Raw genomic sequence first — 19903 nt, forward strand, 5'->3', positions numbered from 1 at the left:
TCGGTCCCACAATAGACATGATTCAAACAAAACTCTGAAAATTGGGAAATTTTCCAGGGGAAGGATTTTACGTGGGAGAAAATTCGATGGAGGCATTATTTCTGAGGGGATTTTCTATGGAAGGGGAGGTGGATTTCCTGGGAATATTTAAAACATGGTTAAATTAAGCAAAAAATACAAGCATTTTCTACTGAAAGTGAGGAGCAACACTAAAACTTAAAACGAGCAAAATTATTGCGTATATGAAGGGGCTTTTCTCTCCTCTATACCTCACAAAAGTTCTTTTCACACTGAAGTTTGACCTTTTGCCCATATTCTTTAAGAACGATTCCCAAGACACAAGGGTCGTTTAGTAATTTGAACCCTTTTTAAGGTACTAGAAAACTTTAGCGTGAAGAGCGGGCCATATAAGAGAAGGCAGCCCCCCCCCCCACATACGGAGTAAATTCTGTTTGAAGTTTTAAAGTCACTTCTTACTTTTTATTGAAAATAACTTGATAACGTTTACAGGAAAATCATTCCAATCGTATTGCAACGGCGAACGAAGCTCTTCTCAAATACACGACGTACCAGCCTCAAGATAATTGAACAGAACTGTGTGCCTTTGCGTCCGTCTTTTCAGTTTAAAAACGGGTGAGGCGATTCTAGAAAGCCATAGAGATGGAGGTGAATTTCTGTACTTGTAGAAAGCAGCCACCAACGCTAAATCAAATCTCTCACTAACAAATTAGAAAGAGTCATGGGGAACGACTGAGCCTGTCCTATTAGCCGTATCATCGATTTTTTGGAGTGGTGGCAACAACGTTTGAGAGCACAAGCATAGAGCGGGCATCCATACTCGTCGATGGGTCTGATGCGAGACTTGTAAATTTGGATGATCAAGCTGAGAGGTAGAAGGTCTTTGCAGCGAAGGGTGATCCCCAGCTTTCTTGCTCATGAGGTTCTCACCAGATCGAGATGAGTTTTCCAAGAGAAACCTGTGGATAGGTGGATTTCGAGGAGACGAAGCTCGTCAGCTTCGTTCATGAAGATGAAGTTAGGGTGTATGAATGATACTTCCGATCGAGAGATCATCAGCTCCTTTGTTTTCGATGGATTGAGACTGACCATCCAGGCACTAGACCAGTTAACAATTTCTAAAAGGTCGGTTTGAAGAGGCTGAGGGGCTTTGATAAGAGCTTCCTGTTTTATTATGACTACATGTTTTGTGATTTCATCGGGAAAGTTATGCAAAGGACTTGTAAGGTTGCCTCTCATGTCATTTTAGTAGAAAATGAAAAGTGTAGGTCCCAGTATACTAACCTGGGGTGTGCCTGTCGCAACTGGATATTGGAGAGAAGTGTGTATGTTAAGAACAACTCACAGTGAAATGTCTACTTGTTTTGGAAGGGTGAAAGAAGACGGAAATCACTTCGAAACTCCAAAAGTAATAGATCCAACCCCAAGAAGCATTGAAACCAAAAATATGACCATATTCCAATCCAGTTCATTGGAATTTTATTCGATGAACTGTAAGGATTTCAAAAACCACTTACTTCAATATCAAGATTGTTTAAACCAATTCTCCATGGACATGAGCCAAAGAAGATTGGGTAACTTTGTTTTACGCCCATGCATTTAGGAAGCCCAAAGCACATACGTCAACAAGCCCAAAATGCTATGACATAGATTAGATCATATGATGCGGCCGATCTATTTATTACAACGACATACAGTCAAGCATGGGAAGGGATCGAAGAAAATTTATTGCCTGGTCAAAACGCTCATTGTCAACAGAATTTGATACATCAGTGTGTTTAAGCAAAAATTGAACGTGCTGATGTCCTTATGTACAAAGTATAAGATCTTTGGACAAGTACATCTTTTATTGGGCAAGTACATAAACATAAAAAATAAGGCTTGCCACTTATTCGTATTCAGTTACGGCGGATCAAAAACTCACACAAATACAAACGATCCATAGGAAGAAAAATACTCTGGGTTGAATAAATAGGTATAAACAACATGATTCATGGACCCCGTGGCAAAAACTTTCCAAAATAATTTGCCTATGAAACACAATCTCGTGAAGACGGTTATCATTACTGTCGCTGTCTGCTACCACATGATAGAGGTGTAGGTAAAATTAGAACAGGGAACACAAAAAAAACAGTCGAATTTGATAGTTTTTGATCGTATCATACAGCCAAGATTCGTTATAAGCTTTCTCAGCACAAATAAATCGAAAGACGTGGCCATAATGTCTTCCCAACTCGATCCACGATTCCTGATGCAGAGCATTATCAACACCACAGTGAGGCAACTACTTCTGATAAATTAATCATGCTGCTTACTGTTACGAATGAAACATAAGATGTCACCTCCCTCCTCTTGATCAGACTGAAAAAGGCTGTAAATATAAAAAAAAAAACTAGAAATACTATGTTTTGTTTGATGGATCATGAGCGTTCCAAAATTCAGGATTATTTGAACTTTTATAGTTTGCTTAAAGTCTCTAAAGACACGTACGCTATAATAGAGACTGAAATACTTATGTTTAATAGGAATCACTGAAAGAGACAAATAACTGAATACTGCATTCATTTACAAGATGATTTGCATTAAAAGCTTTGACTTAAAATAACGAAGAAGACCCAGAACTATTTGCTACTTTTGAACGTCAAGGGTCCGTGCTGGGAACCATGGTAAGTAAATCGAACGTAGGGAGATGGTGTCACGTTGTATTTTCGAGCACCGAAGTCCCAATCAAGAGGAAGGGGAGACAAAAAGAGAGGAGACTCTTTTGCTAATAAAAAAATAAATAAATGGCCTATCATTTATTAACCGTTTCTTGAGAAGAACAGTGAAGTAAACTCTAAAATTAAGTTAGAACCTTACATTGGCTCGTAAGTCGACCTTTTTCTCGCTACTCAAAATAGTAAGTATAGCAAAAAGTCCACTTGGAAAATGTTTTCTAAGACTTTGACATAGACTTACTTTTATCTTTTCTCATTGATAAAAGGTTTTCAGGGTTAATAATGAATAAGAAGAAGACACAAATCTGCAGCATGAAATTAAATAAGCGCAAGAATTATGTACAACAAATATGTGGCAATTAAAATAAAGTGGCAATTTTTTTGCCATGTTTAAAAGTTTTTAGTCTTGATATAACCAAAAGAGGCCACCGATATGAGCAACATTTTTCGTTATACTAAAACCAAAAATAATAAGAAAAAAATTGTCAATATTAAAAGACTAAGTCTTCACAAAATATACCTGAAAGAAAACATAAAAAACATAAAAACTTGAAGACTCAAACAGCCTGATCTACAGAAATCAAAACCTCTTGAAACCGCCATAAAGATTTCATATATACCTTTAGTCCAAAGTAGAATTTGAAGGCAAAAAAAAAGAAAATAACGATGAAAGAAAGATTACTCTTGCTTTTATATTCCTTTATTTTCCAAAAAAGACAAAACTATCTAATCTGATATTTTATGGAGCAAAAATGATTTAAGATTGACAACAGCCATTACATATACTTAGCAAGGAGGACAAAGAAGAAGGGGCTATAATTAGAAAAGGAGAACAACGGGGCCTTTGTCCTCTCGGGCTTAAAAAAATAGAAGTCGTTTTAAGAGGAAACTTTTGACCATAATATAAGCCTTGGCCGTTATGATTGGCTTAGGTAAGTTTCAAGCTACTTGGAAGAAAAGAAGAAAGAATAGAGGTAACTGTGGCACACATTACCTCGATGAAAAATAGTTTTAGCTTTATTCTCGGAGATCCTTAGTAATTTCTATAAAAAAAGACAGAAGAATTTTAAGAGTATAATTGGGTAAAGCTTGCGAGGAATTCAGTAGGGAGACTGGGAAATAGTTTAAGAATTAATGAGATACATCTGTGCACAATATACTCCATAACTGATTCCAAAAGAGATAGGTTAGAATTAAAGGATATGATTCAAAAAAATTTATCTTTAAATACAAATGTATTTTAAAGCTTTGCTTAAGTTTTAAAGAACCCATTCGTTCAATAATCTCCCTGCTAGAATATTACGAATATCCCATAGAGGACTAGAAAAAGTTAAATTTCCGAAATCTGCTTTATTTCCTTTTCCCATTTATTATTAAAATGATTGCTAGTTCTCTAAGTTCCGTATCTGACAATAGGAGATTCGGCCCATGTCTATTAAATTTCACATCTTGACGCAGCGTAAAGCCAGAAACCGCTTTGCTTAACAAACACAGCATGCACGTATTTTGTAAAATTTAAAAAAATGTAATCTAATTGCACTTCCATCGTTACATGTTTTGTTAGAATTTGACTTCAGACTCATTTTTGAGGATTTTTTTGGAGGACAAGGAATTTTTAGGGGGAGAGGACGCTACTCATCTTCACACCCTCAATATTCTTTGATTTCCAAGAGAAGGACCAGTTGACTTTTAAATTACACTACTGTGTGGTTGGTTAATAAGAGATAGACAAAGATAAATCATTAATGCTCACATTTTACATGAATAAGATAGAAAACAAAATACACATCATTACAATAAAAAAGGACCCGTTTTCTCTTAAATTAAACAACACAAATGCATCTTCAAACAATGGTAGAAGGAAAATTTATTGCACGTAGGACATAAAGGGTAGGATATAAGCATATATCAATTCGGTCCAAACGTAATATAGACGTTGTGCGAAAACATTTTAAAAACATGAATCAAAGAGTTTCGTAGAAAGATTTGAAACTTGCCAAGATAGATGAAAAATTCCGAAAATGTTGCTTCTCTTTCGATTTGAATTAATTATTTTTATATAAAAATAAAATTATACAAAAAAACAACAGAAAAATAATTTTTAATTCTATAATGATATTTTTAGGGTTAAAAATCACGTGAAAGCATTTTTTTTACTTGCTATAGCTATTGTTTTTCTTTCCTTTCTGAATCGTATACCCTCAATTATCTTACATATTTTTTAACATTTAAAAAGAACAAAATAATGATTTATTCGGTTTTTACTGTCCTTTGAATCTGTCCATCATCTCTCCACCATGGGTCGTGCCCATTTTATGTAGAAATAACACAAGAACGCTGCAATATTTTTCACGCTTGTACGGCGTAACAAAAATGCATATAAACAAATTTGAAGTGTTTTTAAAGCTTTTTTTCCTTGTAAATATCTTCCGAAGATTACTTCCCCTAACAAAAATCCTGGATACACTCTTGAGTATAGGTGTTTATATGTCCTCCATCTGATAATATTTTAAGTGTTTTTGTTGTCAGAATAAGGGTAGCAAGAGATATTTCGTCATAACTTCGTGTGCCGGACGCGTCTTGACCAAGGAGTTGATCGGTAGAAATAACTGTCCATAAGCTTTAATCGAAGCTCAGTTACCGCGTTAAAATCCCTCTCAGCGGAATTAATTCCCGGATAAATATCATTGAAGTCATTTAAACGAGCTTTTCAACATTTCATGTAAAATACGATAATATAGTGTACATAGTCAAGTCATTGGCGGTACCACAAATCTTGCTTTAAAAATTTAGTTATTTTTCGACTGCCAACTGCGTCTTCCCGTTTTTCAACTTGAAAAAAAAACTTTTGGGACAATACCTATTTATCAGGATGAAGAAAAAATTTCAATACATAAAAAATATTTTCTATATGTGTAACAAACAATCCATTAAAAATTGAAAGTATTTAGTACAAAAGTAAGCTTAACATATTTCACCCCAAAACAAGTTTCCTGATACTACCCAGATAGTTCTAGTTATCAAGAGTATCTTGGGTAGATTCTAACCCCTTAAGTTGTTTGTTAGACAAAATAATACGATAAAATAACCAGCTACAAATGAATTATATGCATTAAATACTTTATAAGAATAAATTCCAGACAGCGAAAAAAAGTTACAAAAAATAATTACATCTAAAACTCTTGCATTACGAAATTGGTTTAATTAATTAATTAACTTATAACTCTAATTTATTTGCATAGCTATTTTTTCCATTCCTACAAACCTGTCCAAAGATTAAGTTCCTCACCAAAATTAAAGCATAGACCGTAAACATTGATACATTGAGGACATATAGAATATCCCATATCTCCTATACTAAAATTAAAACTAACGACTGACGGTCGTTATCTTGAAGCCGTTTCTTAGTTAAGTTATCTTTAGTTTGTACATATTGCAGATTTTACTTAGTCACTAACGCACCCTTCCGGTTTTGTTTCTACTTATTTTTTACACTTTTCTCAATAAAGCAAAACATTAAAAAGTTTGTAAGTTTAGCATCGCTTGTTAATTTCAATTTAATGTCCACTAGCCGTATTTTATCTTTAAAATGTTTATCTTAATAATTTACCTTAACTTATTCAAATATGTCCTAAATTTATCAATGCTGCTAGACAAGACCGTATCAAGAGGGGTTAGGGGGTTTGAAATCCCCCAAGAAATGTTTGTCAGACTCGTAAAAACTGAACAAAATGCATATAAACAAATTTTTTAGACGTTTTGAAAAGTTTTGCTTGTAATGCCCCCCGCCACAACCCCCTACAAAATCCTTGATACGGCCCTGACACAAGATAACTAAATAAATGAATGAGTATTTTCTAGAGTAAAGGAGGAAGATAATCGAAGTAATAAAATAGGACATGCTATTCAGCAAACGAAGAAGATGTAATGACTATTAAAATATTACTCTTCTTGAGTGATTTTTTTTTTGGTCCATTATAAAAACGCTCGTTCTTTCAAGGAATTCTGGACAAGAAACCTCTAAGTAGTCTTATTTTTTTTTTCTAATAAAACATTCAAAAGAAGAAAATAGCTAGATAATTCATTTAGAGCGAGAACCAAAATAAGGAAGAATGGAAAACACAATATACAATAATGCTCTTGTCTAGAACAGAGGTTGAAAGCCAATCTGCCAGTCATTAATGTTAATCAAGATTGATTTCCCACGATTAAGACAAAACAATCTTAAATTGACTACCAAAAGGATTCCCACAAATTTTAATGCTTATGATTCTAATGGTCTTAAAGTAGGAGAGCTACTTTAGGTATGCGTGAAAATTTACTCTATATAAAAAAATAAGCGCGAGAACCACTAGTGAAGAAAACATAGACATTAACACTATATCAATTTGTATTTTTCATTGAAATGGGTTGGAAAGAGTGATATGCATTTAAACGTCTAATTCTTCAGATATCTGCCTTACATAAGAATCTATTGGATCGCCACGATGAGGAACAAAATGATTGGACGCGTCCATATTCCTTCGTTTTTTGACTCTCACAAAATGTTCAGCTGGATTTACACCTCTGCGATTACAAGCTGCTGACAAAAACTCTTCAACCGTCATTCCATCCCGAATCGCAACATTTACAGACTAGAAACAAAAAAAAAGTTAGAAACAAAGGGATTTTGAATTCAAGTTGCGAAACTTATAAATGACATTTTTGGCCGATCTTCCATTCTTAACTTTCTCGCATGCTGACCAATGGTATGCATTGCGCAGGTACTGATCTCCTGATTCAATGCTTTCGGCCGGGAGTGCAATACACGGTCGGGGAATCAATTCGCATGTAAGCATTTATTCTTTACCTGGGAATATCTCAAAATTTATTCTAATATACATAAACTAAAAACTTGTGTGGGGACAGGATACTCATACCGAGATTAACAACTGCATACGAAATAAATCTATTAGTTGGCTCTTAGGAGTTTAAAATGCCGAAATTTTTGAGGTGGCAAAACCTAAAACACCCTTCCCGTCCACTTACTTGTTTGTATGATAATATGGAGGAGGATATTTATTTCTTTTATTAAATTCTTTCTATTCAAACATTTGGAAGGGGAGAAGTCCCCCTTGCGTAAGGACCAGACAGCATTCTATGAATATAAAATTTGCATTTTTTCAAAGAAATTTTGCCGTTCCAATTTTATCCTTGCATTTCATTTCATCTCAAATTTAATTTTGTCTTTGAATTGTTTTACGCGTTTTTCTGTTTTTGTATCGCAGCTATTTATAAGGGGAATTCCCCAAAACCACAAATTAATTCTCAAATATAAAAAAGAACTGCTATACTTTTCTACTGTTATGCTTTTCTTTTGAATGCGAGATTTTTAGAAATACAAGGATTATTTCCCAGCTAAAATAATGTGCTTCGGCTCCGAAAATTTTCCTTTCTTCCGAGATTACCATCCGAAGCATTAGGCAAACAAGACTCTTTTTTATATAATGAATGCAAAGTCCTATCAAGGTAAATGAAAAATTGGCATTTTGGCTTTTTACTTTTGACCAACTAAATCACCAGTAAAGGAATTATATCTGCATTATACGCAAATAGAACAAAGTCACTAAATACTTGTACAACTATCTATATACCTAGTAAGAACCTGTTTCTGAAACACCACATGACGTTATAGATAACCTGACGCCGGAGCAAGCATTTCTCAATATAACAAGAGCTAAGAGCTCATATAGCACTTGTGACGAGGCGAGAAGAGCTAAGAGCCAAGAGATCATATGGTATGAGCTCTAACAAAATTCTATGAATCAATGGATTGATTTAAAAAGGAAAATAATTGGCTTAATGCCGGTCAAGATTTAAAATAAGAGCTATGAATCACAAAGTCCTTCTAAATATGAAAATTCATTAAGATCCGATCACCCACTCGTAAGTTATAAATCCCTAATTTTTTCTAATTTTTCATCTCCCTTTTGCCCCCCCAGATGGTCGTATCTGGGAAAACGACTTTATCAAGTCAAATTGTGCAGCTCCCTGACACGCCTACCAATTTTCATCGCCCTAGCACGTCCAGAAGCACCGAACTCGCCAAATCACTGAACCCCTCCCCCCAGCTCCCCCAAAGAGAGCGAATCCAGTACGATTCTGTCAATCACGTATCAAGGACATTAGTTTATTCTATCCACTAAGCTTCATCCCGATTCCTCCACTCCCAGTGTTTTTCCAAGATTTCCCCCTCCAACTCCCCCCAATGTCAAAAGATCTGGTCGAGATTTGCAATAAGAGCTCTGAGACATGAATTCCTTCTGAAAATCAAATTTCATTACGATCCGATCATCTATTCGTAAGATAAAAATACCCCAATTTTCATGTTTTTCAAGAATTCCGGTTTCCCCCTCCAACTCCCCCGAATGTCACAGGATCTGGTCGGAATTTGAAATTACAACTTTAAAGCACAAGAGCCTTCTAAATATCAAATTTCATTAAGATCTGGTCACCCTTTCGTAAGTTACAAATACCTCAATTTTCAAAATTACCCCCCCCCCAATTACACCAAAGAGAGCAGATCCGGTCCAGTTATCTCAGTCACGTATTGTAGACAGGTTTGCCCCCCCCTAATTACGCTTGATCCGGTTGAGATTTAAAATAAGATATCTGAGTTACGAGGTAATTCTAAATATGAAGTTTCATGAAGATCCGATCACTCTTCGTAAGTTAAAAATACGTCATTTTTTCTTATTTTTCAGAATTACCCCCCACCCAATTGAGCGGATCCGTTCAAATTATGTAAATCACGTATGCAAGACTTCTGCTTATTTTTCCAACCAAGTTTCATCCCAATCCCTCCAATCTAAGCGTTTTCAATCATTTTAGGTTTCCCCACCCCAAACTTCCCCCAATGTCACCAGATCCGGTCAGGATTTAAAATAAGAGCTTTGAGACACGATATCCTTCTAAATATCAAATTCCATGGAGATCCAATCACCCGTTCGTAAGTTAAAAATACCTCATTTTTTCTAATTTTTCAGAATTAACCCCCCCCCCCCACTACCCCAAAGAGAGCGGATCCGTTCTGATTATGTCAATCATGTATCTAGGACTCGTGTTTTTTCCCACCAAGTTTCATCCCGATCCCTCCACTCTAAGTGTTTGCCAAGTTTTAGGTTTCCCCCTCCCAACTCCCCCCCCCCCAATGTCACTAGATCCGGTCGGGTTTAAAATAAGAGTTCTGAGCAACGATATCCTACTAAATATCAAATTTCATTGAGATCCGATCACCCGTTCGTAAGTTAAAAATCCCTCATTTTTTTAATTTTTCAGAAATACCCCCCCCCCCCCCAACTACCCCAAAGAGAGCGGATCCGTTCCGTTTATGTCAATCATCTATCTAGGACTTGTGTTTATTTTTCCCACCATGTTTCATCCCGATCCCTCCACTCTAAGTGTTTTCCAAGTTTTAGGTTTCCCCCTCCCAACTCCCCGTCACCAGATCCGGTCGGGATTTAAAATAAGAGCTCTAAGACACGATATCCTTCTAAACATCAAATTTCATTGAGATCCGATCACCCGTTCGTAAGTTGAAAATACCTAATTTTTTCTAATTTTTAAGAATTAATCCCCCCCCCCCCAACTACTTCAAAGAGAGCGAATCAGTTCCGATTATGTCAATCATGTATCTGGGACTTGCGCTTATTTTTCCCATCAAGTTTCATCCCAATCCCTCCACTCTATAGGTTTCCCCCCTCCAACTTCCCCCCAATATCATCAGATCCGGTCGGGATTTAAAATAAGAGTTCTGAGACACAATATCATTCCAAACATCAAATTTCATTAAGATCCAATCACCCGCTCATAAGTTGAAAATACTTCATTTTTCTATTTTTCCGAAGTAACCGGCCCCCCACTCCCCCCCCCCAGATGGTCAAATCGGGAAAACGACTATTTCTAATTTAATCTGGTCCGGTTCCTGATACGCTTGCCAAATTTCATCGTCCTAGCTTACCTGGAAGTGCCTAAAGTAGCAAAACCAGGACTTTAGGTTTCCCCCCTCCAACTCCCCCCAATGTCATCAGATCCGGTCGGGATTTAAAATAAGAGCTCTGAGACACAATATCATTCCAAACATCAAATTTCATTAAGATCCAATCACCCACTCATAAGTTAAAAATACTTCATTTTTTCTATTTTTTGCGAATTAACCGGCCCCCCACTCCCCCCCCAGATGGTCAAATCGGGAAAAGGACTATTTCTAATTTAATCTGGTCCGGTCCCTGATACGCTTGCCAAATTTCGTCGTCCTAACTTACCTGGAAGTGCCTAAAATAGCAAAACCGGGAACGACAGACAGACCGACAGAATTGGCGATTGCTATATGTCACTTGGTTAATACCAAGTGCCATAAAAACGGTCGGTAGGTTTAGTTAAAATAGTGACGAATCTTATAAGTAGTTTTGTTAATCTCACGGCTTGTTATGGGATGAAGATACCTTCAGGAGGGCTTTATTTCTTCGAGGGGGGGGGGAGAAGGTAAGGGAACTTCAAATTTATTTTCGAGGAAGGAGGTTAATTTTTTCTCCTGTCTTCCCATAGGGCTACAGGCTATGGTTTGCTTCTTTTAACGGCCGTCGCCAGCAGGGTCTATCACTATACCTGACCACCTTTTATGTTACATTGGAAATCCAAATTTATTTTTGAGGAAGGAGGGTAATTTTTTCTCCTGTCTTCCCATAGGTCTAAAGGCTACGGTTTGCTTCTTTTTAACGGCCGTCGTCACCAGGGTCTTTGTCTAGCATCACTATAACTGACCACCTTTGATGTTATATTGTCTATGTTTTAAACAGCCAGTCTCCAGTGAAGCAATTGACTGATAAGGAAGAACAAATGCCGTTAAAAAGTGTTGTATAAATTGTTACATTTGAAAAGCATAGCCCATTATTTACTATCGTTGTATATAGTTGGAGATACGTCTAAGCTACATAATGGAAGTAAATTGAAGCCTTTTATACAGAAAGAAAGAATGAATTATTCCGGTATGGTCACATAGCTATAAACCTGCACTACAATGCGAAATAATTACACTAATAGTCCGACAATAAATACAAGTATACATAATGTAAATCGAGTAGTTATAGCAATAGAACTTTATGTGTAATCTATCTATATATATAAAATAAGTTGTCTGTGGATGTGTCTGTCAGGTGACGTCATGTTTGTGTGTTGACTGACGTCATGAAGTTAGTTGTCGTCATTTTTGTTATGACGGTGACGTCATTGAAGATATTTAAGACATGCGTTCACGTAGAAATCTATTAATGTTTAACTTTAAAATGACTGATGAACTTACAATGGCAACAGCCGAGGAAGATGCTCAAAGAGTCTATGCCAAAAAACTTGCTGCTGATAGAGAAAGTCAGAAAAGAAAGCGTGCCGAGGAATCAAAAGAACAGCAAGGAAACAGGCTTGAGGCTGATAGAGAAAGAAAGAACAGAAAGCGTGCCGAGGAACTACCAGAGCAACGCGAAAGCAGACTTGCTGCTAAAAGAGAAAGTGAAAAAAGAAGGCGTGCCGAGGAATCACAAGAACAGCAAGAAATCAGGCTTGCTGCTGATAGAGAAAGTAAGAAAAGAAAGCGTGCCGAGGAATCAGAGCAACCTGGAAGTTATCGCCTGGCATTCAGGTACAGCCCAGTCGATGATTATAGCTTGAGTAGATATGTTCAAATCGGGACAATGTCTAAAATTTGTCCCTATTGCAAGGCCTTGAAATTCAATGGTTGAACAATGGGAATGTGTTGCGCCTCAGGAAAAGTTAAACTTCCTCTATTGGCTGCACCACCAGAGCCATTGAAGACTTTCCTTACTGGAACTACGTCAGAATCTAAGCGTTTTTTGTCACAAATCAGAAAATACAACTCATGTTTCCAAATGACGTCGTTTGGAGCCCAAATCGAAAATCCAGATCAATTTATATGTCTACTTTCAAAGTAAAAGGGCAAATTTATCACAACTACCTGCTGATTTCTGTAGTTTAGTGACGTCCAAAAATGAATTGATTGAAAAGGTATTTCCGAATATTCTAAAAAATTATAAAAATAATAAATGGCTAAGTGAAAGAGCGATTCTCGCACCCAAAAATATAGACGTCCACGAAATCAACAATATTGTTTTGACCAAGATTCGAGACCAGGCAGTCCTTTACAAGTCAGTCGACACAGTTTTGGAACCAAATGAAGCGGTTAATTATCCATCTGAATTTTTAAATTCCGTGGATCTTTCAGGGTTTCCACCACACGTGCTACAACTAAATATAGGCATACCAATAATACTTTTAAGAAATATCAACCCACCAAAGCTTTGCAATGGCACGCGACTTGCCGTAAAAAAAACAATGGAAAACCTAATAGAGGCCACAATCTTGACAGGGCCTTTTGAGGGTGAGGCTGTTCTTATTCCTCGCATTCCCAAGATCCCAACGGATCTGCCTTTTCAATTTAAAAGATAGCAATTCCCAATTCGATTAGCATTTGCAATCACCATTAACAAAGCTCAAGGTCAATCATTAGAAAAATGTGATATAGATCTTAATACTGATTGTTTTTCCCATGGACAATTGTACGTTGCATGTTCGAGGGTCGGTAAACCTGACAATCTATTTATATGCAGCGACAATTGGACAGCGAAGAATGTTGTATATTCGCAAGTTTTACGCAGTTAATTTGTATTGTATCTATCTATCTATCTATCTATATAAAAACGAGTTGTGTGTATGCATGTTTGTTTGTTTGTAAAAAGAGCGTTTGCATATGACGTCATTATTAGTACATACGGCTTTGTATATGCACAGACAATGGGAACGCCAAGAATGTTGTATATTCGCAATTCTTACGTAGTTTGAAACACATATATAAATCTATCTATATTCACAGGTGGGACACAGGGACACAACTACAATGGCGCGTAACTAATATGGCGCGTAACGACTTACGCGCGCGGGGGGCTTGGGGGGCGCGAAGCGCCCCACCAACTAGGTGTTGGGGTGGCGCAAAGCGCCACCCCAACAGCTAGTCTATATATATAAAAATAAGTTGTCTGTCTGTCTGTCTGTGGATCAGGTGACGTCATGTTTCTGTGTTGACTGACGTCATGAAATTAGTTGTCGTCATTTTTGCTATGACGGTGACGTCATTAATGGTATTTAAGACATGCGTTCACGGAAAAGTGTTTAATTGTAAAATAACTGAAGAACCTACAATGGCAACAGCCGAGGAAGCTGCTCAAAGAGTCTATGCCAAAAAACTTGCTGCTGATAGAGAAAGTAAGAAAAGAAAGCGTTCCGAGGAATCACAAGAACAGCAAGAAAACAGGCTTGCGGCTAAAGAACGCAAAACCGCGCAGTTAGATGAAAATCCACCTGGACAGCGAGAGTCAAAACATATCAAAACTGAAAATGATAGCGATGATGATTGGGTTTGGGATTTTGACTTGGATAAGGTCATCAATGCCTACCAGATTTAAGTTAAAAAAACAAAGGTTCGTCAATATGTACTTCATAGTGACGCTGAAAAATAAAGAAGAAAAAGAAAAATGAAAAAAGAAAAAAGGTAAAAAACTAAAAAAAAACTAAAAAGAAAAAACACTCAAAGAGAAATTACAGACCGGGACACAAATGACGACCGAGACAGAGGGAATATAAGTGACGACGGGAACCTCAAAGAGAAATTACAGACTGGGACACCTGGACACAAATCACGACCGGGACATAGGGAATATAAATGACGACCGGGACACAGGGACACAACTACAACGGGGACGCCGGGGGCACAGGCGGGATATATAAATGACGACCGGGACACAGGGATTGTTCGAATAGAAATTACAGACCGGGACACCGGGACACAAATGACGACCGGGACACCGGGATACAGGGAATATAAATGACGACCGGGACACTCAAAGAGAAATTACAAACTGGGACACCGGGACACAAATGACGACCGGGACACAGGGAATATAAATGACGACCGGGACACAGGGACACATCATTAGAATAATGAGGTATAGATCTGAATACGGATTGTTTTTCCCATGGACAATTATATGTTGCATGTTCAAGAGTCAGTAAACCTGACAATCTATTTATATGCACAGACAATGGGACAGCGAAGAATGTTGTATATTCGCATGTTTTACGTAGTTAAAAACATATATTTATATCTATCTCTATTCACAGGTGGGACACAGGGACACAACTACAATGGCGCGTAACTAATATGGCGCGTAACGACTTATGCACGCGGGGGGGCTTGGGGGGGGCGCGAAGCGCCCACCAACTAGGTGTTGGGGTGGCGCGAAGCGCCACCCCAACAGCTAGTATATATATAAAAATAAGTTGTCTGTGGTTGTGTGTGTCTGTCGAGTGACTTCATGTTTGTGTGTTGACTGACGTCATGTTTTCGACTGACGAAATTACAGACCGGGACATCGGGACACAAATGACGACCGGGACACTCAAAGAGAAAGCGACCGGGACACAAGGAATGTTCGATTAGCATTCACCATCAACAAAGCACCGGGACACAAATGACGACCGGGACACAGGGAGTATAAATGACGACCAGGACATAAGTAAAAAAAAACTAAAAAAACTAAAAAAAGGAAAAAACTACAAAAAACTAAAAAGAAAAAAAACTAATCTAAATATATAAAAATAAGTTGTCTGTGTGTGTGCGTGTGTCTGTCGAGTGACGTCATGTTTGTGTGTCGACTGACGTCATGTTTTCGACTGACGAAATTACAGACCGGGACATCGGGACACAAATGACGACCGGGACACCGGCACATAGGGAATATAAATGACGACCGGGACACTCAAAGAGAAAGCGACCGGGACACAAGGAATGTTCGATTAGCAATCACCATCAACAAAGCACCGGGACACAAATGACGACCGGGACACAGGGAGTATAAATGACGACCAGGGCATAAATAAAAAAAACTAAAAAAATTAAAAAAAAGGTAAAAACTACAAAAAAACTAAAAAAACTAAAAAAGAAAAAAAAAGAAAAAAAGGAAAAAAAAATAAAAAATAAAGGAGAAAAACAAAACTAAAAAAATAAAAATAAAAAAAAATAAAAAGAAAAAAAGTGGAAAAATACAAAAATTTATTTCATCATATACCATTTCAAAAACGAATGTATATACAGACCGGGACACCGGGATACAAATGACGACCGGGACACAGGGAATATAAATGACGACCGGGACACAGGGACACAACTACAACGGGGACGCCGGGGGCACAGGGGGATATATAAATGACGACGGGGACACAGGGAATGTTCGATTAGCTATCACCATCAACAAAGCTCAAGGGCAATCATTAGAATCATGAGGTATAACTAAAAAAACTAAAAAAAGGTAAAAAACTAAAAACTAAAAAAAACACCAATTCAAAAACGAATGTATATACAGACCGGGACACCGGGATACAAATGACGACCGGGACACCGGGACACAAGGAATATAAATGACGCCCGGGACACTCAAAGAGAAATCACAGACTGGGACACCGGGACACTAATGACGACCGGGACACAGGGAATATAAATGACGACCGGGACACAGGGACACAACTACAACGGGGACCCCGGGGGGGCACAGGGGGATATATAAATGACAACGGCGACACAGGGAATGGTCGATTAGCAATCACCATCAACAAAGCTCAAGGGCAATCATTAGAATCATGAGGTATAGATCTGAATACGGATTGTTTTACCATGGACCATTATATGTTGCATGTTCAAGAGTCGGTAAACCTGACAATCTATTTATATGCACAGACAATGGGACAGCAAAGAATGTTGTATATTCGCAAGTTTTACGTAGTTAAAAACTTATATCTTCTATATATATAAAAATAAGTTGTCTGTCTGTGGATCAGGTGACGTCATGTTTCTGTGTTGACTGACGTCATGAAATTAGTTGTCGTCACTTTTGCTTTGACGGTGACGTCATTCAAGATATTTAAGACATATGTTCACGTTGAAATCTATTAATGTTTAAGTTTACAATGACTGATGAACTTACCATGGCAAAAGCCGATGAAGATGCTCAAAGAGTCTATGCCAAAAAACTTGCTGCTGATAGAGAAAGTCAGAAAAGAAAGCGTGCCGAGGAACTACCAGAGCAACGCGAAAGCAGACTTGCTGCTAAAAGAGAAAGTGAAAAAAGAAGGCGTGCCGAGGAATCAAAAGAACAGCAAGGAAACAGGCTTGAGGTTGATAGAGAAAGAAAGAACAGAAAGCGTGCCGAGGAATCAAAAGAACAGCAAGGAAACAGGCTTGAGGCTGATAGAGAAAGAAAGAACAGAAAGCGTGCCGAGGAACTACCAGAACAACGCGGAAGCAGACTTGCTGCTAAAAGAGAAAGTGAAAAAAGAAGGCGTGCCGAGGAATTACAAGAACAGCAAGAAATCAGGCTTGCTGCTGATAGAGAAAGTAAGAAAAGAAAGCGTGCCGAGGAATCACAAGAACAGGCAATCGTTATGGTCGGTGATCAGTTTTTACCTCGAGATATTATTCTTCATAAGCGAAACGCTCAGTTGTTAAGAATTGCTGAAACTCATCGATTCTACGATGCCCTACAATATCCTATCATTTTTTGGGATGGAGCCGACGGCTATCACTTTAATATTAAATTGATGAATCCAGCCACTAACAAAGAAATGAATAAGAAATGCAGTGCAATGCATTATTATTCCTATAGACTAATGATTCGGCAGGATGAAGAAAATTATATTTTAAAATGCCGTGAATTGTTTCACCAATTCGTCGTTGATATGTATGCTAAAATTGAATCAGAACGTTTGCTATGTATCCGCCTGAATCAGACCAAGCTCCGCTCTGAACAATACATTCATTTGCGAGATGCATTTATAAATGACGGTAATACCACAAACGTTGGAAGATTAACAATTTTACCTTCGTCATATGCTGGCAGTCCCCGTCATATGCATGAATATGCTCAAGATGCTATTGCGTATGTTCGTCTCTATGGTCGTCCAGATTTATTTATTACATTTACATGTAATCAATCTTGGGACGAGATACTGCAGCTTTTACTTCAAGGACAATCGGCGGTTCACAGGCATGACATTACGGCCCGTGTCTTCCGGCAAAAGTTGAAATCACTGATAAACTACATTGTAAAACTTGATCAACATGAATGCTTCTTTCTACGCCTGCTTTTGGTGAATGTACCCGGTCCGACACCCTTTGAGTATTTGAGGACTGTAAATGGTACTATACATGACACTTACCGCAGTGCATGCCAAGCTCTGAATTTATTCGAGAATGACCAACACTGGGATAACTGCATCAATGACGCGTGCGAAACGTCAACCCCAAGTCAAATTCGTGCATTGTTTGGCATCATTTTAACAACTTGCTCTCCATCAGCTCCTACAGAGTTATGGGAAAAATATTAGTCAAAAATGTCCGAAGATATACTCCATCGAAAACAGTTAGAGACGTCAGATATGACTTTTGATTTTACATCAGAAATTTATAACTACACTTTAGTTGTTATAGAAGATTTGTGCGTACGTATGGCAAACAAACCTCTTCAGGATTTGGGAATGCCTTCACCTAACCGTATCGCTGCTGTTTCGACATGTGTAGAATTGGATCGTGAACAAAGTTACAGTACGAGTGATCTATTGTCGTATGTACAAAATAACATTTCCAAGTTAACGTCGGAACAAAAAGACATTTATGATGCGATAATGCATTGTGTCGATAACAACGTTGGAGAAACTTTCTTTTTGGATGCGCCAGGAGGTACTGGTAAAACGTTTGTGATAAAACTGATTCTGGCATCAATTCGATCAAAAAATGATATAGCGTTGGCAATTGCGTCGTCCGGAATAGCCGCAACGTTGCTGCCTGGTGGAAGAACTGCTCATTCCGCTTTGAAATTACCTCTGAACTTGCATTGTACAGAAACTCCCACGTGCAATATTTCCAAATCATCTGGGATGGGTAAAGTATTGCAGCAATGCAAACTTATTATTTGGGATGAGTGCACAATGGCACACAAAAAATCGCTCGAGGCTCTGGATCAATGCTTGAAAGATTTGCGAGGGAAGTCGAAACCCTTTGGCAGCACATTAATATTGTTTGCGGGAGATTTCAGGCAAACATTACCTATAATACCTAGATCAACTCCTGCAGACGAAATGAATGCTTGCCTGAAAAATTCTAATTTATGGGCACACGTAAAAACATTAAAATTAACTACAAATATGCGTGTCCGATTGCAAAACGATGACTCTGGTCAAACATTTTCAGATCAATTGCTGGCAATGGGAAACGGAAAGCTCCCAGTAGACTCAATTTCAGGACGTACACAACTACCTGCTGATTTCTGTAATTTAGTGACGTCCAAAAATGAATTGATTGAAAAAGTATTTCCGAATATTCTAAAAAATTATAAAAATAATAAATGGCTAAGTGAAAGAGCGATTATCGCACCCAAAAATATAGACGTCCACGAAATCAACAATATTGTTTTGACCAAGATTCGAGACCAGGCAGTCCTTTACAAGTCAGTCGACACAGTTTTGGAACCAAATGAAGCGGTTAATTATCCATCTGAATTTTTAAATTCCATAGATCTTTCAGGGTTTCCACCACACGTGCTACAACTAAAAATAGGCGTACCAATAATACTTTTAAGAAATATAAACCCACCAAAGCTTTGCAATGGCACTCGACTTGCCGTAAAAAAACCATGGAAAACCTAATAGAGGCCACAATCTTGACAGGGCCTTTTGAGGGTGAGGCTGTTCTTATTCCTCGCATTCCCATGATTCCAACGGATCTGCCTTTTCAATTTAAAAGATTGCAATTCCCAATTCGATTAGCATTTGCAATCACCATTAACAAAGCTCAAGGTCAATCATTAGAAAAATGTGGTATAGATCTTAATACTGATTGTTTTTCCCATGGACAATTGTACGTTGCATGTTCGAGGGTCGGTAAACCTGACAATCTATTTATATGCAGCGACAATTGGACAGCGAAGAATGTTGTATATTCGCAAGTTTTACGCAGTTAATTTGTATTTTGGAACCAAATGAAGCGGTTAATTATCCATCTGAATTTTTAAATT

At 37.7% G+C, this 19903-nt stretch overlaps 1 protein-coding gene across 2 annotated transcripts in view; it reads right to left on the bottom strand.

Moving 5' to 3' along the window:
* LOC136039474 (protein still life, isoform SIF type 1-like) overlaps positions 1 to 19903 on the bottom strand; it is a 263198-nt gene that overhangs the window by 77119 nt on the left and 166176 nt on the right. For both annotated transcript variants that reach the window (XM_065723265.1, XM_065723255.1), the window contains one exon: positions 7199 to 7369. In XM_065723265.1, coding sequence (XP_065579337.1) covers positions 7199 to 7369 — 171 coding nt within the window. The remainder of the gene's footprint in view (positions 1 to 7198; positions 7370 to 19903) is intronic.

Source organism: Artemia franciscana, chromosome 2 (genome assembly GCF_032884065.1).
Source record: "Artemia franciscana chromosome 2, ASM3288406v1, whole genome shotgun sequence".
In the NCBI taxonomy this organism is placed as follows: domain Eukaryota; kingdom Metazoa; phylum Arthropoda; class Branchiopoda; order Anostraca; family Artemiidae; genus Artemia; species Artemia franciscana.